The 17,874-nt window shown below is 38.0% G+C and overlaps 1 protein-coding gene across 1 annotated transcript in view; it reads right to left on the bottom strand.

Annotated features, from left to right (window-relative positions):
* Positions 1-17,459, bottom strand: part of QSOX2 (quiescin sulfhydryl oxidase 2) — a 79,485-nt gene extending 62,026 nt beyond the window's left edge. The window contains exon 1 of the mRNA XM_044661266.1: positions 17,165-17,459. Within this exon, the coding sequence (XP_044517201.1) occupies positions 17,165-17,459 (295 nt within the window). The remainder of the gene's footprint in view (positions 1-17,164) is intronic.
* Between the last annotated feature and the right edge of the window lie 415 nt (positions 17,460-17,874).

Below are 17,874 nucleotides of genomic sequence, written 5' to 3' on the forward strand. Positions count from 1 at the left end.
CTTAGTGCCATACCTATCGAACTATCAAGAAACTTTTTTACTGAATTAGAAAAAAATATAACAAAGTTCATTTGGAAGAACAAAAGATCAAGAATATCAAGGGAAATAATGAAAAAAAAAACATGAAGGAAGGTGTCCTAGCAGTACCAGATATTAAACTATACTATAAAGTAGTGGTCATCAAAACAATATGGTACTGACTAAGAGACAGAAGGGAGGATCAGTGGAATAGACTTGGAGTGGGTGACATCAGCAAGACAGTCTAAGATAAACCCAAAGAGCCCAACTTTTGGGACAAAAATCCACTATTTGACAAAAACTGCTGGGAAAATTGGAAAATAATATGGGAGAGATTAGGTTTAGATCAACATCTTACACCCTACACCAGATAAATTCAGAATGGATGAATGACTTGAATATAAAGAAGTAAACTATAAGTAAATTAGGCAAACACAAAATAGTATACTTGTCAGATCTCTGAGAAAGAAAAGATTTTAAAACCAAGCAAGAGTTAGAAAAAATTACAAAATGTAAAATAAATAATTTTGATTACATTAAAACGGTTTTGTACAAACAAAAACAATGCAACCAAAATCAGAAGGGAAACAACAAACTGGGAAAAAAGTTTTTATAACAAAAAATTCTGACAAAGGTCTAATTACTCAAGTATATAAGGAGCTAAATCAATTGTACAAAAAAATCAAGCCATTCTCCAATCGATAAATGGGCAAGGGACATGAATAAGCAATTTTCAAATAAAGAAATCAAAACTATCAAGAAGCACATGAGAAAATGTTCTAAATCTCTAATCATTAGAGAAATGCAAATCAAAACAACTCTGAGGTATCACCTCACACCTAGAAGATTGGCTAAAATGGCAGCATGGGAGAGTAATGAATGTTGGAGGGGATGTGGCAAAATTGGGACCTTAATGCATTGCTGATGGAGTTGTGAACTGATCCAACTATTGTGGATGGCAATTTGGAACTATGCCCAAAGGGCTATAACAGAATGCCTGCCCTTTGATCCAAGCCATACCATTGCTGGGTTTATACCCCAAAGAGATCATAGGGAAAAAGACATGTACAAAAATATTTATAGTCACGCTCTTTATGGTAGCAAAAAAACTGGAAAGCAAGGGTATGCCCTTCAATTTGGGAATGGCTGAACAAATTGTGGTATCTGTTGGCGATGGAATACTACTGTGCTCAAAGGAATAATAAACTGGAGGAATTCCATGTGAACTGGAATGACCTCCAGGAATTGATGCAGAGTGCAAGGAGCAGAACAAAGAGAACACTGTACACAGAGGCTGATACACTGTGGTAAAATCGAATGTAATGGACTTCTGTACTAGCAGCAATGCAATGACCCAGGACAATTCTGAGAGATTTATGGTAAAGAATGCTACCCACATTCAGAGGAAGAACTGCAGGACTGGAAACACAGAAGAGGGGCAATTGCTTGAACACATGGGTTGAGGTGGATATGATTTGGGATGCAGACTATAAATGACCACCCTAGTGCAATTATCAATGATATGGAAATAGGTCTCGACACATTAAGAAACCAGTGGAAATGTGCATCAGTTATTGGGGGGGGGGGAAGCTTTGGGGGGTGGAGGGGAGAGTAAGAACATGAATCATGTGACCATGGAAAAAAATTTCACTTAACAAAAAAAAAAAGAAACACTGAAAATGAGATATACACATAGAGTGAAGGTGAGAGGTTGGAGCAGAATATATTATGCCTCTGCTGAGCCAGAGAAGGCAAAGGTACTAGTCATGATCTCTGAGAGAGTTGGGGCTAAAACGAATATAACTGGAAGGGATGAACAGGATAACTATAGTATATTTGGTAGTGGTATTATGGATAATGAAGGATTATCACTATTAGACCTGTATGAACCAAGAGTTATAACATCCAGATTTTTAAAAGAAAAACAAAATGAGATACAGGTAGAAATAGATAACAAAATAATAATAACAAGGGACTTTAATTTTCCACTCTCAGAACTAGATGAATCTAACCAAAAATTAAATAAGAAGTTAAGCAGATAAATAGAACCTTAGATATGTTAAACATGATTGATATCTGGAAAGCACTCACATAACTACATGAAGTTAACAGAAGATCTAAACCTGATCATACACACATAATAGAAATCCATAGTTTCTGGTGGAACAACAATGGTCTAGACTCTAGAGAGCATAAATATTCTGTAAAAGTTTTACTTTAATACTTTTTTATTTAATACTATTTTATTTAATACTATAGAGATAGTCCTACATTCCTGAGTAGTTGTAGCATTGGAACAAAAGTTCCACTGGGTATGACCAAGCGGGAAAAACTTGGTTCTGAAAAGAGTATGGTTCTGGTAACAGGCTGGGTCTTCTGTTTAAGGACCAATCTAACGAAATATGGACCAGGTAAAAGATGTTAACTGAGAACCAGACTGGTTAATTTGATAAAATTAAATGCTTATAGGAACACAAGCAAAACAGGCCTAATACTACATTACCAGAAGAGCTATGAATTATTTTTTAGAAAACAATATGGAAATATAAAGAGTTGTAAAGCTATTCATGCACATTGAACTAGGGATTGTATTACTAGGATTAGGCCTTAAGGGCATCACTGGCAGGATAAAAAGCTGTGGATGTATGAAAATATTCATGGAAACTTTGTAATGACAAAATAACTCGAAATAACATAAATGCAATGATTGTGGGGAATGGTTGAATAGTTTGTGATATTTGAATATAATGGATTGTACTATATTATTAGAAATGACAAATTTGGGAAAATAAGGGAAATATATGAAGAAATGAAAAGAGAAAAAAAGTGAATATATACATACATAGTATGATTACATTTAAAAAACAGCCACAACAATCAAGAGAAAAAATTATTAAAGTAAAACAAACCCAAAGGGAACTCAAAAGCAGAATGTTTATATTAGTACACATATATATTTTACATATCTTTAAACGAATTGCAAACAATGTGGAGTTTCTGGTTTTGCATATAAATTTTTTATGCATTTATTTAAATGTTTTTTGGTGGTTGTGGTGGTGATTAAGTATACAATCTGAAAAATTCTTTTCTTAAGGGAACTCTGATCATTTCAATGACCAATCATGGCTCCAGAAAAATGATGACAAAAGGAAAGATATTCTAAATTACAGAGGTAAAGAAGGAATAGATAAGAGACATGAAGGATAGCCCAGCAAAAAGCCCAGAGCTGGGAGATGAAATGTCATATCTGAAAAACAGGAAGGCAGTTTGGTTGGGTGGTAAAGAGGAGCAAAGTAAATAAAGTTGGGAAGATAGGTTGGAGGCAGTTGCAAAGAGAATTAAATGACAGAATTTGATCTTAGAAGCAACATGGAACCCCAGGAGCTCACTGAACAGGGAAGTGATATCTATGAGGTAAAATTTAATGCAGTAAATGTAAGGATGTATACTTGAAATCAAACAATCAACTGTATAGATATAAAATGGGCAAGTAATGCTAATTATAGTTTATCTGAAAAAGTTCCAGAGGGTTTTTATGAATTTCAGTAAATATAAGTCAAAAGTGAGTTACGGCAGTTGTTTGTTTTGAATTCAGGGAAGTGCTATTTGGAAGTGTCTAGCAGACTCCCTATGGACACGTGGGGGCTTTGAGACTATATTTCCCATGATTCCAATGGGTTTCCGGTTTTAGGCGTGGGGATGTCTGACGTCCCCATGTATGGGGAGCTTAAATTTGGAGGATGGAGTTGAGACAGTCTCTTGGTTTTCCTGGGTGGCTGGCTGGTGTACGAGAGAGAGAGAGAGAGAAAAAGGGGGGCGGGGGGGAGGGATGGGCTCTGGCGGTAAATTTAAAAGATAGTCAAGCATGATCATAGATATTTCACCAACAAGGCCATGGCTATTAAAATATTAATTTCTCTTATAATATATGTCTTTATCATTTTTAATTTTAACACAGTCAAGAAAGCTAATGTCTTCTTAGGCTACATTAAGAGAAGCATAGAATTCAGAATGATACCATGATTGATGGAATGAATACTCTTGTGCTGAAAGGAATAATGAACTGGAGGAATTCCATGTGAACTTGAAAGACCTCCATGAATTGATGCAGAGTGAAAGGAGTACAACCAGGAGAATCTTATACACAGAGGCTGATATACTGTGGCACAATCGAACCTACTAGCAGCAATGCAAAGACCCAGGACAATTCTGAGAGACTTATGAGAAAGAACGTTATCCACATCCAGAGAAAGAACTGTTGGAACAGAAATGCAGAAGAAAAACATAATTGATCACATGGTTCAATGGGGCTATGATTGGGGATGATGACTTTAAATGATCATCTTATTGCAAATATTAATAATATGGAAATGGGTTTTGAACAATGATACATGTAAAACCCAGTTGAATTGCTCATTGACTCCGGAAGGGGGGTAGGAGAAGGGGAGGGAAAGAAAATGACCATGGAAAAATATTCTAAACTAATTAATTAATTTTTTTAAAAAGAATGATACCATGATAAAATCTACTATACTATCTTGATCTGACCATATTTGATATAATTTGTTAATATTTTTAAAAAGATATTAACAAGCTGGAGTAAGGCAGTTAAGTAGCACAGTAATATTGGTCTTTGAGTCAGGAAGACCCAAGTATAAGTCCTACCTCAGATATTCTCTAGCTGTGTGAACCTAAATAAGTCACTAAACCACTCTCAACCTTAGTTTTTTCATCTGTAAAATGGGGATAATGTCACCTACCTAACAGGGATGTTGTGAGGATCAAATGAGTTAATTATATATAACATGTTTGTCCATCCTTAGAGTGCTATATAAATGCTAGTTATTATTGTTATCATCATCATTATTATTTAAAAGATGAGGAAACCAAAACACAGATCAAGTACTTTTGCCCAATAACACAAAGTTGTTAAGTCATGAAACAAAATACGCCAAGTCTTTTCGTTTTTCCATTATATCATGCTATCTCCTAGTCATCTATCATCTTTTCTTTGATCATGGCCTCATCCTAACTAGACAACTCATATATGTGTTCTTGGACACAGGGGCAATATTGTGCTAGAAAATCAGAACAAAATCTGTCTCTGAATCTAGAAAAATCACATACAATTTTAAATTCTACTGAAGTCAACAGATCATCTGACTTAATACAAGTAACTCTAGTGTCAGAAAACCTAGTTTCAAATTTCATCTCTGACATGCATGAACTCAAATAAGTCACAACCTCCCTGAGCCTCAGTTTTCATATATATAGAATGAAAGGGTTGAACTAGGTCACCTCTGAGGTCCTTTCCAGGTTTTTTTCAATGATCCCATTACCATTCATTGTAAAAGGCAGCTCATGAAACAGAAGAAAAATAAATGCTTTATGAATTTAATGTTTGATATAACATATAGAGGTATTTAATTTTAATAATTATAACAGTGATAATTGCTTTATAAATAAAAGGACCTGAAAGAATGAAAACATGATTAGAACTAATTTCCAGAGTTTTTCAAACAATTATTCAACTTTTCTTTCTAGGCAAAATAAAATTGGGCAGATGTGCTCCTAATATTTGTGTCCCACAAAATTCACATAGTTCTAAAGATACATGTCTTCAGATTTGCTTTTGTAGGGTTAAGTCAAACAGAAGTACATACCATAGGGGCATCTAGGCAGCTCAGTGGACTAAGAGTCAGGCCTAGAGATAATCCTGGGTTCAAATCTCATCTCAGACATTTCTTAGTTGTGTGACCCTGGGCAAGTCACTTCACCCCTAAGTCACTTCCCTCCACTAACTAGCCCTTACCACTCTTATGCCTTGGAACCAAAATGTAGTATTGATTTCAAATGGAAGGTAAGGTTTTAGAAAAAAAAGTAATTCTAGTTTTGTAATTAGTGTGTCACAGTCCAGTGGAGAGGCTGGAAATGATGTGATTCTGGTTGCAGGCCACTGAGTTTTCTTTGCCATTGTACACATTAGCTTTGCCAATAGAAGGCACTGTTTTTGAGACAAGAATTGTGGTTTATTTCTGTTTTTATACCACTACCGTCTAGCATGAAACCTAGTACATAATAAATACTTGGTGAATATAGAAGCATGTGGATAACTTGAGAACCTAAAAAATAACCTGTTTGAACCCAAATTTAAATTTAACAGATAATACAATGGAGGAAACCAGACTCCCTTTATTTAAGAAAAAAAAAACAAAAACATGTGATAACGCTACAAATGGCTAAATATATCTGTAACCAAACATTACAGGAGCTGTTCTCCTCAAGATATAAAATGTCTCTAGAAATAGATCCTTTCCTTTAAAACAAACTATGAAGACAAAGACAGTTCACAAAGTTTGGTCAACATTTTCACTGATTTTTTTGTGACCTTAACAGTTGAAGATACAGTAAAGGGATTTCTGGGTTGTGTGAGAAAGTTGGAAGATAAGACACTTTATTTGATCTCTATGACCTCTCAAAAATCCCCAAAATAGAAATATATGCCAAAGATAAAGTAACTTCAGCTGTCTCCATGGTCCAGATTACCCAAAATCCAAAAGAAAGTAAAAACAAAAACAAACAAAAAAAACCAACAACAACCAAACCCAGAAATTGATACTCATTGTCCCCAAGTTCCCTTGGCATCCCTCCTGAACCTCCTACTACACCACTGCCAATAAGGCTGTACTAGTAGACCCAAGGACACAGCATAGGCTTATTTCTAGACCTATTCCTATACCCCAGTGCCTCCTCTCTCTTTCCAATGCTGTGGAGATCCCAGTTCCTGGCTATTGAAGTTTGTTTCTCCCTCAATAGCCAGCTTAACTACTGTTCTTCAGAGGGAAAAAATCTGACAGGGGCTAGAATCCACAGGAACCAGTGCTAAAAAGTAATGAAGTGTCAGTTCTGTGGAAAACAGGCTTTAAACTGCCAGTTCCAGGCCATAAAACCAAGGAACAGAGGGAGTGGGACAGATCACCAGGACAAGACATCATGCATGTAATGGGGCTATGTAGCACTCAGCCAAGCCTAAGGGAAAAAGCATAGCACCCAGCTGGGGATAGTTCTGACCACTCAAAATTCACTTGTGGCAGAGACCTAAGATGGTGTTCCATGAACTTCCCAGTGTGAGAGGAAGCTTTGAGATCCAGCCCTCAAGGAAACCACAGTCAGAAGGGAAGGAGTCTGGAAGTGAGTGATAAGGAAAATAAGATGGAGAAAGAGACAGAGTACTAAAATACTGTAAGATTTCAGGAAGAAGAATCTCAAAGACTCTGCACATAAACAGATAAATCAACAGGAAAAATACTAACAGAAGGAAATATGGCCACCAGATCTAGTAAATGAATTCAGGTGTCTATGACTAAATACTTCAAAATAAAGGAAAATAATCCAAAAATTTGATTAGACAGAGGATGCTGTAGAATTAAAAAAAAAAACAGGGAATTACAATATGCTGTTCTTGAGTAGTTTATAAGAGAAATGAGAATTATGAGAGCAGAATTTATGTCCTGAATAAAAAAAAAATGGGTAGAATAGAAAAATTTGAATCTGCAACAGCAAACCTCATAGAAGAAATAATATATTGAGAATAATAGATTGGGAATGCAAATACACAGAAGTGAAAGACATCCTATAAGGAGAGCAAAACCCAAGGATATTAGAATAAATATGCTAATTATGTAAGCAAAATTACTGATCTTGAAGACAAGCTATATAGAAACAACTTAAGAATCACAGATAGGTCACCCAGAAGAATGATAGGGCAAAAAACCTTAACACCATAATAAAGGGCATTACAAAGGAAAGGATATTTAAATAATGTAAGACTATTCCACCATCTCTCAAAAACAGAGAAGGGAATAGAATAACGTGTTCCAAAAAGCAGGGGAGCTCAAGATGCAGTCCAGTATAACCTGTCCTACAAATCTGAGCTTTACCATATAAGACAAAAACAAACATTCAATAATATGTGAAATATTTTTTTAAAGGAAAATGGAACTGAAGAGATTCTTTGCTTCTCAAACACCCCAAAACAATAAAAATCTAGGAGGAGTGAATAAAATCAACAGGTAAGGACAGCAATAGCAACAGAGTAATAACAGAGAGATTAGTAAGAGGCATCTTTCTAAATGTACACAAGGAGGGGGCAGCTGGGTAGCTCAGTGGATTGAGAGCCAGGCCTAGAGACGGGAGGTCCTAGGTTCAAATCTAGCCTCAGACGCTTCCCAGCTGTGTGACCCTGGGCAAGTCACTTGACCCCCATTGCCTATCCTTACCACTCTTCCCCCTATAAGTCAATACACAGAAGTTAAGGGTTTAAAATAAAAATAAAAAAATAAAAAAAATAAATGTACACAAGGAGACAGCAATGAATGTGTAAATCTGGTAGAACTAACAGTGATGAAGCAGACAAGAAACATTACAGATAGAAGCTGGTGACATTCTGCCTACATCGTTCTGAAGAGAGGTCCACAGACTTTACCAGACTGCCAAAGGAGTCCACAATACAGGAAGAGTTAAGAACTTTTGATACAGCCCAATCCATAATAGATAGAAATCGGTTCTATGATATCCCTATCAAGTGGTTGTTCATCCTTAGCTTGAGGACATCCAGAGAGAGGGAATCCACTTCCTTCCCACTCTCAGTTTGGATACTAATTGTTAGCAAGTTTTCTTTAACCCAAATTTACATATTCCTAATTGCAACTTCAACCTACTTTACCTAATTTTGCCCTCTGAGGTTCAGTCTAATTCAATGACCTTCAGTAATGGCTAAATTAGAAATATCAGGGGGAAAAAATCACAGATGGGCCAGAAAGAAACTCAAGCAGTCAGTCAGCTAGTACAACCCTCTCATTTTACAGGTAAAGACATCAAGGTTCAGATAAAGTAAATGATTCAAGTAACACAGATAGCTTGTAGCAGAGGTGAGATTTGAATCTAAGTTATGTGAGTGCAGATCCAGTTCTGTTCCCGTTCTACTATTCTCTCTCTCCACACTTTGATAACTTAACAAATCAACAGATCCTTGGACCCTCTGGTAATACAGAGGCTATTTCTCCTAGGTTTCATGTTCATAGTGAGTACTGGACCACCTCTCTGGTTGAGACTCTTGGTTATCTGGACAGGTGGGAAGCATAATGGGTAGGATAAAAAGAGCTCTAGAGGATAGTCAAGACAACTGGGCTCTAGTATCTACTTGAGTGCTTTGGACAAACCATTTCATCTTTCTAGGTCCATGTCCTCTTTTATAAAATATGTTGACTAATTGACCTTAAGTTTCTCATCTATTCCACAAGGTACCTACAATAAGTTGAGAGAATAACAACAACAACAGCTGACATTTACATAGCCCTTTAAGGTTTGCTAAGTATTTTACTTATATTATCCTATCTGGTTCTCACAACAACCCTGAGAGGAAGGCGCTTTTATTATTTACATTTTACAGATGAGGACACTGAGGCTAAGAGAGTCAAGTGCCTTGTTCAAGATCACACAACTAGTAAATGAGACAGGATTTGAACACAAGTCTTTTTGACTTCAAGTCCAATGCACTTATTAATTATACCACCATAAATGATAAATATATACACATACATACAAGTATATATATACATATATATTTTGAAGCTTTAGATGGTACTGATAACATCCCATAAATGTCCTTTGCTAACTAGTAAAAAAGTAATACTTTATAGAAAGTAAGCCAAATGGGGTCCTGTTACTATTTACTCTTGGGATGCTTCAGTTTCTGGATCTCTGAATCCTTAAATAGCTAATATTTCAAGGATTTTCAATATCTTTTAAATATGCTCTTTCTTTCTGTCTCTCCTTCATCTGCCCAGACACCAAAGGAAATAAAATGTCTATATGAACTAAGTGAAAGCAGAATGCATAGGGCTAATTTAGCATTTGTTTATAATGCCCATAATATCAGACATCTTCTCTGCCCTTTTCCCCTTCTTTGTGCCTATCTTTTCCTTAGTAGATCCCTTCTTTTTCTCCTCTGTTCATCTAACTATACGGCACTATTTGCTTCTTTTTTCCCTGTTTGTCTAACTGGCACTATGCTGAATAAAATATAAGACACTGTATTAAAAATATAAGAAAATAAAATAAATACTTTCCACTATTTGGGCAGCTAGGTGGCAGAGCAGATAGGGTGCCAGGCTTGAAGTCAGAAAGACTCATCTTCCAGAATTCAAATCTGCCTCAGACATTTCCTAGCTATGTAACTCCCAGGCAAGTCACTTACACCCTGTTTGCTTCAGTTTCCTCATCTTTTAAAATGAGCTGGAGACGGAAATGACAAAACCACGCTGGTATCTTTGCCAAGAAAACCCCAAATGGGGTCACGAAAGAGTTCGACACAACTAAAAACAACTGAACAGCAGCCACCGCTTGGAGTTCATAATGTAGTTATGGGGGCAGGGGGCAGATGACTGGATGAGAGACAACAGGTACACATCTAAGTAAATTTAAAAAAATATACAAAATAAATATGAAATACACTGAAAGCCCCTGTATAGAATATGGCATATGTGATAAACATTGAAGGGATGATAGAAAATCTAACAGGTGGAGATGACAAAGGAGGGCATTCAAAGCCTGGGGCACTCTGCTTAAAGTATGAACAGCAAGTATACTAGTTTAGCTGGAATGGGAAGGTATGTAAGGAGGAATATGGTCTACCAGTCCAGAAAGACAGGTTAGACCCATATTGTGAAGAGCTTACAAGCGGAGTTTGTACTTGATGCTGGAGCTTCCTCAGACATCAAGTGATACAATCAAACTTCTGCTTTAGGAGTGCCACTTTGGCATCATGTGGACCAAGAATTAGAGAGAAAAGACACTGGAGGACAACAATCAGGAGGTTATTGCAATAATATAGGAAAGAGGATCTAAATAGGGTGATAACTCTGAGAGTCAACAGAAAAAAATGAAATACAAGAGATGGTATGGAACCAACAACACAAGGCAACTGATTGGATCTGGACTATAAGTAGAGAATGAAGAGTCAAGAAAGAATGACTCCAAAAAACACTGTACATAGTAACAATACTGTAACAATAATCAATTGTGAAAAACGTAGTTATATATCAGTACAATGATCCACAACAATGCCAAAGGACTCATGATGAAAATCATGATGGAGCTATCCATCTCCAGAGAGAAATCTAGAAATCTAATGAGGTATAAGGGCAGATCAAAATATTTTTTCACTTTATTTTTCTTACTTTTTTCTCCCCCAACATGGCTAATGCAGGAATATTTAGATAATTTCATATGTGGGATAGTTATATTTCTTGCCTTCTCAATGACTGGGGGAAAGATGGAGGGAAATAATTTGGAACTGAAAAGAATATTTTTTTAAATTTCACCAAGATTGTAATATGGGTGAGTTTCAAAAGGCTAATGGTGCTCTCCAGAGAAATGAGCAAGTTGAGCAGCATGGGTTTACATTTTGGACATGCTGATTTTGAGGTGTCTATGGACCACCTAAGTAAAAATGTCAAGGAGGCAGTTGGAGATTCAAGCCTGGGTCTCAGAAGAAAAATGAGGGCCAGGTATATGGATGTGGGAGGCATCTGCACAGAAGTGATCACAGGTAAGTAAACACATAGAAGTTGATGAGATCATTAAAAGAGACCAGAATAAAACTTTGGGTTAAAGCCACATAGGAGGTAGGATATGGATAGTGTCCCATTGAGACAAAGGAGACTCAGGAGCAGCACCCTGACAGGTAAGAAAACTAAGGGAGAGAGAAGTACCATAAAAACGCAGAGCAGAGAGAGCAATGAACAAATATCAAATGTTGGAAAAGAGATCAAGAAGAATGAAAAATGAGAAAAGGGTTTGGCATTTAAAGAGATCATTGGTAACCTTAGGGAAATCATAGAATCCAAGAGTTAGAAGGAATCTCAGAGTCCATCTTACTTTAAATCAAACCAGAAAGAAATCTCTACTATAAAATATGACAAGTGACCATTCAGCCTCTGCTAAAGGCTTCCAATAAAGGGAAACCCACCTCTTAAGAAATTCAGCCTTTGGTGAAAACTAATTGTAAGAAAGATTTTCTTCCCAGGCATCAAACATATTTTACTTTTTTTCATCTTGTACCTATTATTCTAGATCTCCCTTCTGAGGCCAAACAAAACAAGTATAATTCCTCTTCCATATGATAGCTCTTCAAATATCTGAAGACAGCTATTGTGTTCTTTTTGAATCTTCCCCAATATAAATATTCCCAGTTCTTTCAACCAATTTTCACTTGACATGAAATCAAGGCTCCTTCACCATCCTAGTTGCCTTCATTTGGATATTTTCCAGCTTATCAACATCCTTCCTAACTTATGACACCAAGAATTGAACACAATACTCCAGGTGGAGATTGATTAGGGCAGAATAAAAGGAACTTCCTTATTCTTAGACACTAGATTTCTCTTAACCATTAATTTTTTTGATGCTACATTATGTTTGCTAATATCGGATTTATATTTTGCTAAAACGTCCAGATATTTTTCAGACAAACTGCTGTCTAATCATGTCTCTTACAACAAGCAGTACTTATGAAATTTATTTTTTGAATCCAAATGTAAAACTACATTTATTCCTATTGAATTTTATCTTATTAGATTTCATTCGAAGCTCTAGCCTGATAATGGTCACCATCCAGTGTGTTAGCTATCCTTCCTAGCTTTGAGCCATCTGCAGATCTGATGAGCATACCATCTATGTCATTAAACAAGTCAATGATAAAAATATTAACCAGTACAGGATTGAGCACAGATCTATGGAGACCTAGCCCACATCTTTCAATCTGTTTCAGTTTCAGGTGAGTGATAAGTTTGCATGTCAGACTGAAGAGTTCAGAAATTAGTGAGAGAAGAGTAAGCAGAGATTAAATGAATTTCTCAGTTTCTTTAGTACTAGTTCCCTTTTATATACATGCAAATATATATGTGTATATGTGTGTGTATATGTATGTATATATATCCTCTTTCCAACCTCATCTTAAATATCTCTCCCTGCTATCCTGCAGTTTTTTCCTTCAGTTTCCTCTTCTCCTTCATCATTAATTTTTCTCCCTTGATCTCCCACCCAGTATTTGAGTCGCATTAGTCAAGTCCCTGCCTTCCTCAACCTTCTGTTTACCAGAGGCAAAAAAAAAAAATGAGAAGCAAAGAGGAAAAAGAAGAGTACCACATATGAATGACATGAATGCTATTTGGTCAATGACTATACTGACAATGTTGGATTCTAATCATCTTCACAGAACTCAATTCGATTTCACAAATATTTATTAAGTGCCACTGCATGAGAGGCACTACGCTAGGCCTAGGAGAATTTTTTTTTAAAAAACCAGTTAATGCTTCAAGAGATTTATATTCTATATGGAGAAGAGGGAGAAGTGATACAATAAATACAGAGAAGGTAATTTTAAAAGGAAGAAAGCAGTAACAACTGTGGGAGGGTTAAAGGGATGGGATAGAAAGAATCAAGTAAGAAGGTGGAACCAAAACTGACTTGAGATAAAAGGAAGGTTCTGGGATTTAAGATAAAGGGGGGGGGGGGGTAAGGGTGGGGGATGAGGGGTGTGTGGAGCATTCCAAGAATTCGGGAAAGTTTGTGCTAATGCACTGAAGTAGTGGGCAAGGGCAGAATGAGATTGGGGAATATCTAGTAGTCCACTCTGGATGGAATGTAAAGATTGTGAAAGAGAATAATGTAAAATAAAGCTGGGAAAGGTAAATGGAAAGCATAATGTGGAGGGGTATAAAAATCAGACTTTGGAGTTTGTTTTTTATCCTAGGGGCAATAAGGAGTCATTGAAATTTTTTTGAGTAGAAGATTTGTATCAGTCTTGTATTTTAGGAAACATTCTGAAAGCTTTGCAGAGAATGAGTTAACTGAAATACTCAACTTATTGAAATTCTCACTGGAAATTTTATTTTCAATCTACCAGCCAACTAACAGTAGGTAATATCTATTTATGATGATACTCATCCCCCACGCTCCTGCTTCCATAGAATTGGGAAACCCATTACAAATTAAGTATGCAGCACAAATTGGGTTAGCCATCATTGCTCCAGGCCAAATGGTCTACAATGAATAGAGTATGTTTTGTTTTTCAAAGTACTCAAAGGTGACAGGAACAAATTCTATCAAAATAAACACTGGGAAAACTCTAGGCTATACTCCAGCAGACTGTTAGCTTAATCAACCTTCATCTTAAAAAGTACTAATACTATTTCTACCAAACTTGAAAAGAATCAAAAAGGCAATAAAAAGAAAAAGAAATTTCAATTCAGAAAACTAGAAAAACTATTAAGGATTCCAACAAATTGTCCATAAAAGAATCAGCCAATAAAATGGAAAGAGCACTGGCTTTAGTCAGAGGACCTGGGTTCAAATTCTACTCCTGTCATTTACTACCATTGTGTTGTTTGGCAAATTACTTCTCTCTGGGCCTCAACTTGCTCAATTGTAAAATGAGAAGGTGGGACTAGGAGGTAGTCTAAGGTCCCTTCCAGCAATAAGTCCTCAGTCTATAAGTCATGATTGAAAAAAAAGTATTTTTGCACTATGTTGACTCACCTCCAAAATTTTCCAAGTCACAGTTCTTTCTGAATAGCTCTCATTTTACTGAGGATATAAAATTGTGTAAACAAATGAAAAAAGGCAAATAAAAAGGACAAAGTGTTCAACCCATATCAGAGTTCTCAAAAAAATCTGAGTTCTATTAAATTTCATGCTCTGAATTTCTTACGTTAATAAGAATACTCAAAAGAAATACAAATCAAACATGACTTGTACTAGAGCAGGACTATACTTTCCTCAGAAAAGTGAGATTCTATAAAATACAGATTATAAACCTGGATACTTACATATTGTTTTTAATATCGAACAAGCAGGGTATAGTGGGGAAAGTGCTTGACTTCGTCACATGGCAGAGTGAATAAACTGCTATTTTTAGGGTCAGGACAATCTGGTTCAAAACTTACCGCAGATACATATTTTGCTGTGTAGCCCTGGGTAAGTCATTTAAGCTCCTTGGCTTCAGTTCCTCATCTATAAAATAAGGGGCCTGGACTAGTTGGTTTCTAAGATTCCTTCCAGCTCAAAATCTAGGATCCAGTGACCTTCTAAGGTGGAGTCCTTAACAACAGAGCCTGTAACAGGCTCCCTTCTGGGTCTCAGTTTCCTTGTCTGTAACATGAGGGGGGTTGGACTAAGTTATCTTTAAGATTCCCTTCCAACCTTAACCAGAAAGGCCATCAAAGGCTTTCCAGAACAATCCAATTAGGCAAAATTTTAACTTATACATTTATACTTTTTGTAATCTAAAGAAGTCAGACCTACATCAATTACAAAACTCATTCCTCAATATTACCATTAGTCTGTTTTCCCACTCTGGGTGATAAATGAACAAAAAAGTCAACTCTGCCTACAACATACTTATCTTGGTAACAACTAATGAAGTAAAGACACTCAGGAGGTCTAAAACTTGTAAAATGGTCATTTGCAAGAAAAGTAAAGTATAAAAATCCTTTTCTTGCATTAAAAAAAACCAGTACCTGCTTAGCAAACACTAAAGGGAAAAAGAAAAAAGAAAGCACCAATTTGCTAAGTCCTTTGCCTATGGAAGTATATAATTAGAGGTAAGTTCAACACTCAAAAAACAACCCTGGCCAAACCTACTCAAATTGAAGAAAGAGTTTCTTCTTCAGATGACTTTAAATAGTTTTAAAACAACAGTGACTTTTACTAAAGTTTTTGCTATCTGCTTTACCTAGTAAAAAAAAAAAATCCATCACAGTTTTGAGCTAACTATGAAAGCCAGATTTGTAAAACAGTAAAGGAAAAGAGTAGACAATAAAAGGAAAAGAGGGGATCCAAAAAGCCTTCAAAATATTACAATATAAACCAGAGAAATAATCAATACAAAAGATCTGTGGAAAGCCATGATACTTTCCACAAGGGACAGCAGGGATCTCCTAAAGAAATGTTTTTTAAATCTCTCATTGTTTTAATTAAGCCCCTAGTTGTACTTCCTCCACCAGGAAAATCTGGATACTTGGGTTTGCAAACTGAGGTTTGTGGTTTTTATTTTGTACTTGCCATTATCATGTCAATAAATCTATTAAAAAGCAACACTCTCAAAGTAGAGCTCCGGGGTAACTAGTCGAGAAAGATTTTCAGAGCTGAGATAAGATAAAGCAGTAGTAGGCATGGACAAGATACAGATGGACCCATAAATAAAGTCTGTGGTGAGAAGTCTCAGGTTGGAAGATACTAAGAAATGGGGAGGGAGTGACTAGAAATGTTATGATTCAAAAAGGCTAGAAATGTCTGCAGTCATGGAAGGACCCTGAATAAAGCAGATGCCCTGGAAAGCAGAATGACAACTATACAGCTCAATGGTGAAAAGTGAACTACTAGGAATAAGAAACTTAAAAGAGCCTCAAGCATGTGTGGGGAGGTTCCAGATACCACACGCTAGAGGTACAAGGGTGGGAGGGAGAGAGATGACAATCACTCCTATGATGAGAGTGGACATAAAAAAGGACCTCGTATGGTCATGAATTATAGTGGTATGACGCAGGAATTGGGGCCCAACTCAGACCTTACAGTCAGGGTCCGAGCCAGAAGGGCCCAAGCGTTCAACTGAAGTAATGTCGAGGATTGGGGGTGGGGGCGAAGGATAAAAAGCAGATGTGAGACATCTCTGTGATGGTTTGAAGGTTTATCCAGGAATGCTTTCTAGAATCCTCTCCTGATTATCCCAATACAAAGAAGGGAAGGGGAGTGTTGGGAGGATGAGAGGAATACTTTGGAGGCTAGGCTTCTTCACACCAAGAACCTAGCAGGTATACGGAGATGTCCTCAGGGTCCCTAAAAGGGAGATGGCTGGTGGTGATAGGGTGTCCAAAGACGTGGATGGGGGGCGGGGTCGATGTCTGCGTGGTCTGACGTACCTCTGGAAATCTCCCTCTTTGCCTTGGTCTCAAGCGAGGTGCTAGTTCTGGGTCGTACAGCAGACGTAGGGGGTGGGGGTGACGGGGGTCGGTCTGAAAGGGGAGGGGAGGGGGGAGAGGAGAGTGCCGCGTCCAGCCCCGCCGCGCCTGCGCGCCCCGCTCACCTCGCACGTCTCGCGCCAGGGCCCGCCACACGGGCGCGTAGTGGATGCAGTGGCCGCACCACGAAGAGTAAAACTGTACCAGCCACGCGGCTGAGCTGTTGCCCGTGGCCGCGCGCACGCTCCCGGCGTCCAGCGCCCACACGGCGTCCGCGCCGCTGGCGCTGTATAGCCGGGCTACGGTAGCTCCGACCCCGGACCCCAAAGAGGCGAACAGTAGTATCCAGAGCAGCGGCGGCCGAGACCACCTGCGGGGCCCTCCGCCCAAGCCCCAGCCCCAGCGCCCCGCCGCCGCCATCTTGGACGCGCCCGTGGGGGGGCATTGACCTTTCACCCTGGCAACCGCCGTCACGTGCGCCGCCCGCCGCCTTGACTACGGAGCTCTCTTAGCAACGCCTGGACCCTTGTCTCCCCCGTCCTCCTGGGCACACTCGCTTGCTCGCTCCCTTGCTCTCGGCTCGGGAGAGAGGAAGGGAGCCCAGCCTGTGCCGTTAGATTGCCAAGTCCAGACCTATGAGAAACAATCTAAACTGGGCGAGCGGGGTGGGAAGGAGAGAAAAAGTGGTACCTTCCAGACCCGGAGACCTGTTCTGTTTTCAATCCCTCTCCCCATCACCCCCCCCCCCCCAATTTTCTTCCCCTTCTCCTCTCTCTCACATCATTCTCAACACTTTCCAAAACCGAGACATGGTGACATGTCGGATTATTTAGCC

This window comes from Gracilinanus agilis, chromosome 2, assembly GCF_016433145.1.
Source record: "Gracilinanus agilis isolate LMUSP501 chromosome 2, AgileGrace, whole genome shotgun sequence".
In the NCBI taxonomy this organism is placed as follows: domain Eukaryota; kingdom Metazoa; phylum Chordata; class Mammalia; order Didelphimorphia; family Didelphidae; genus Gracilinanus; species Gracilinanus agilis.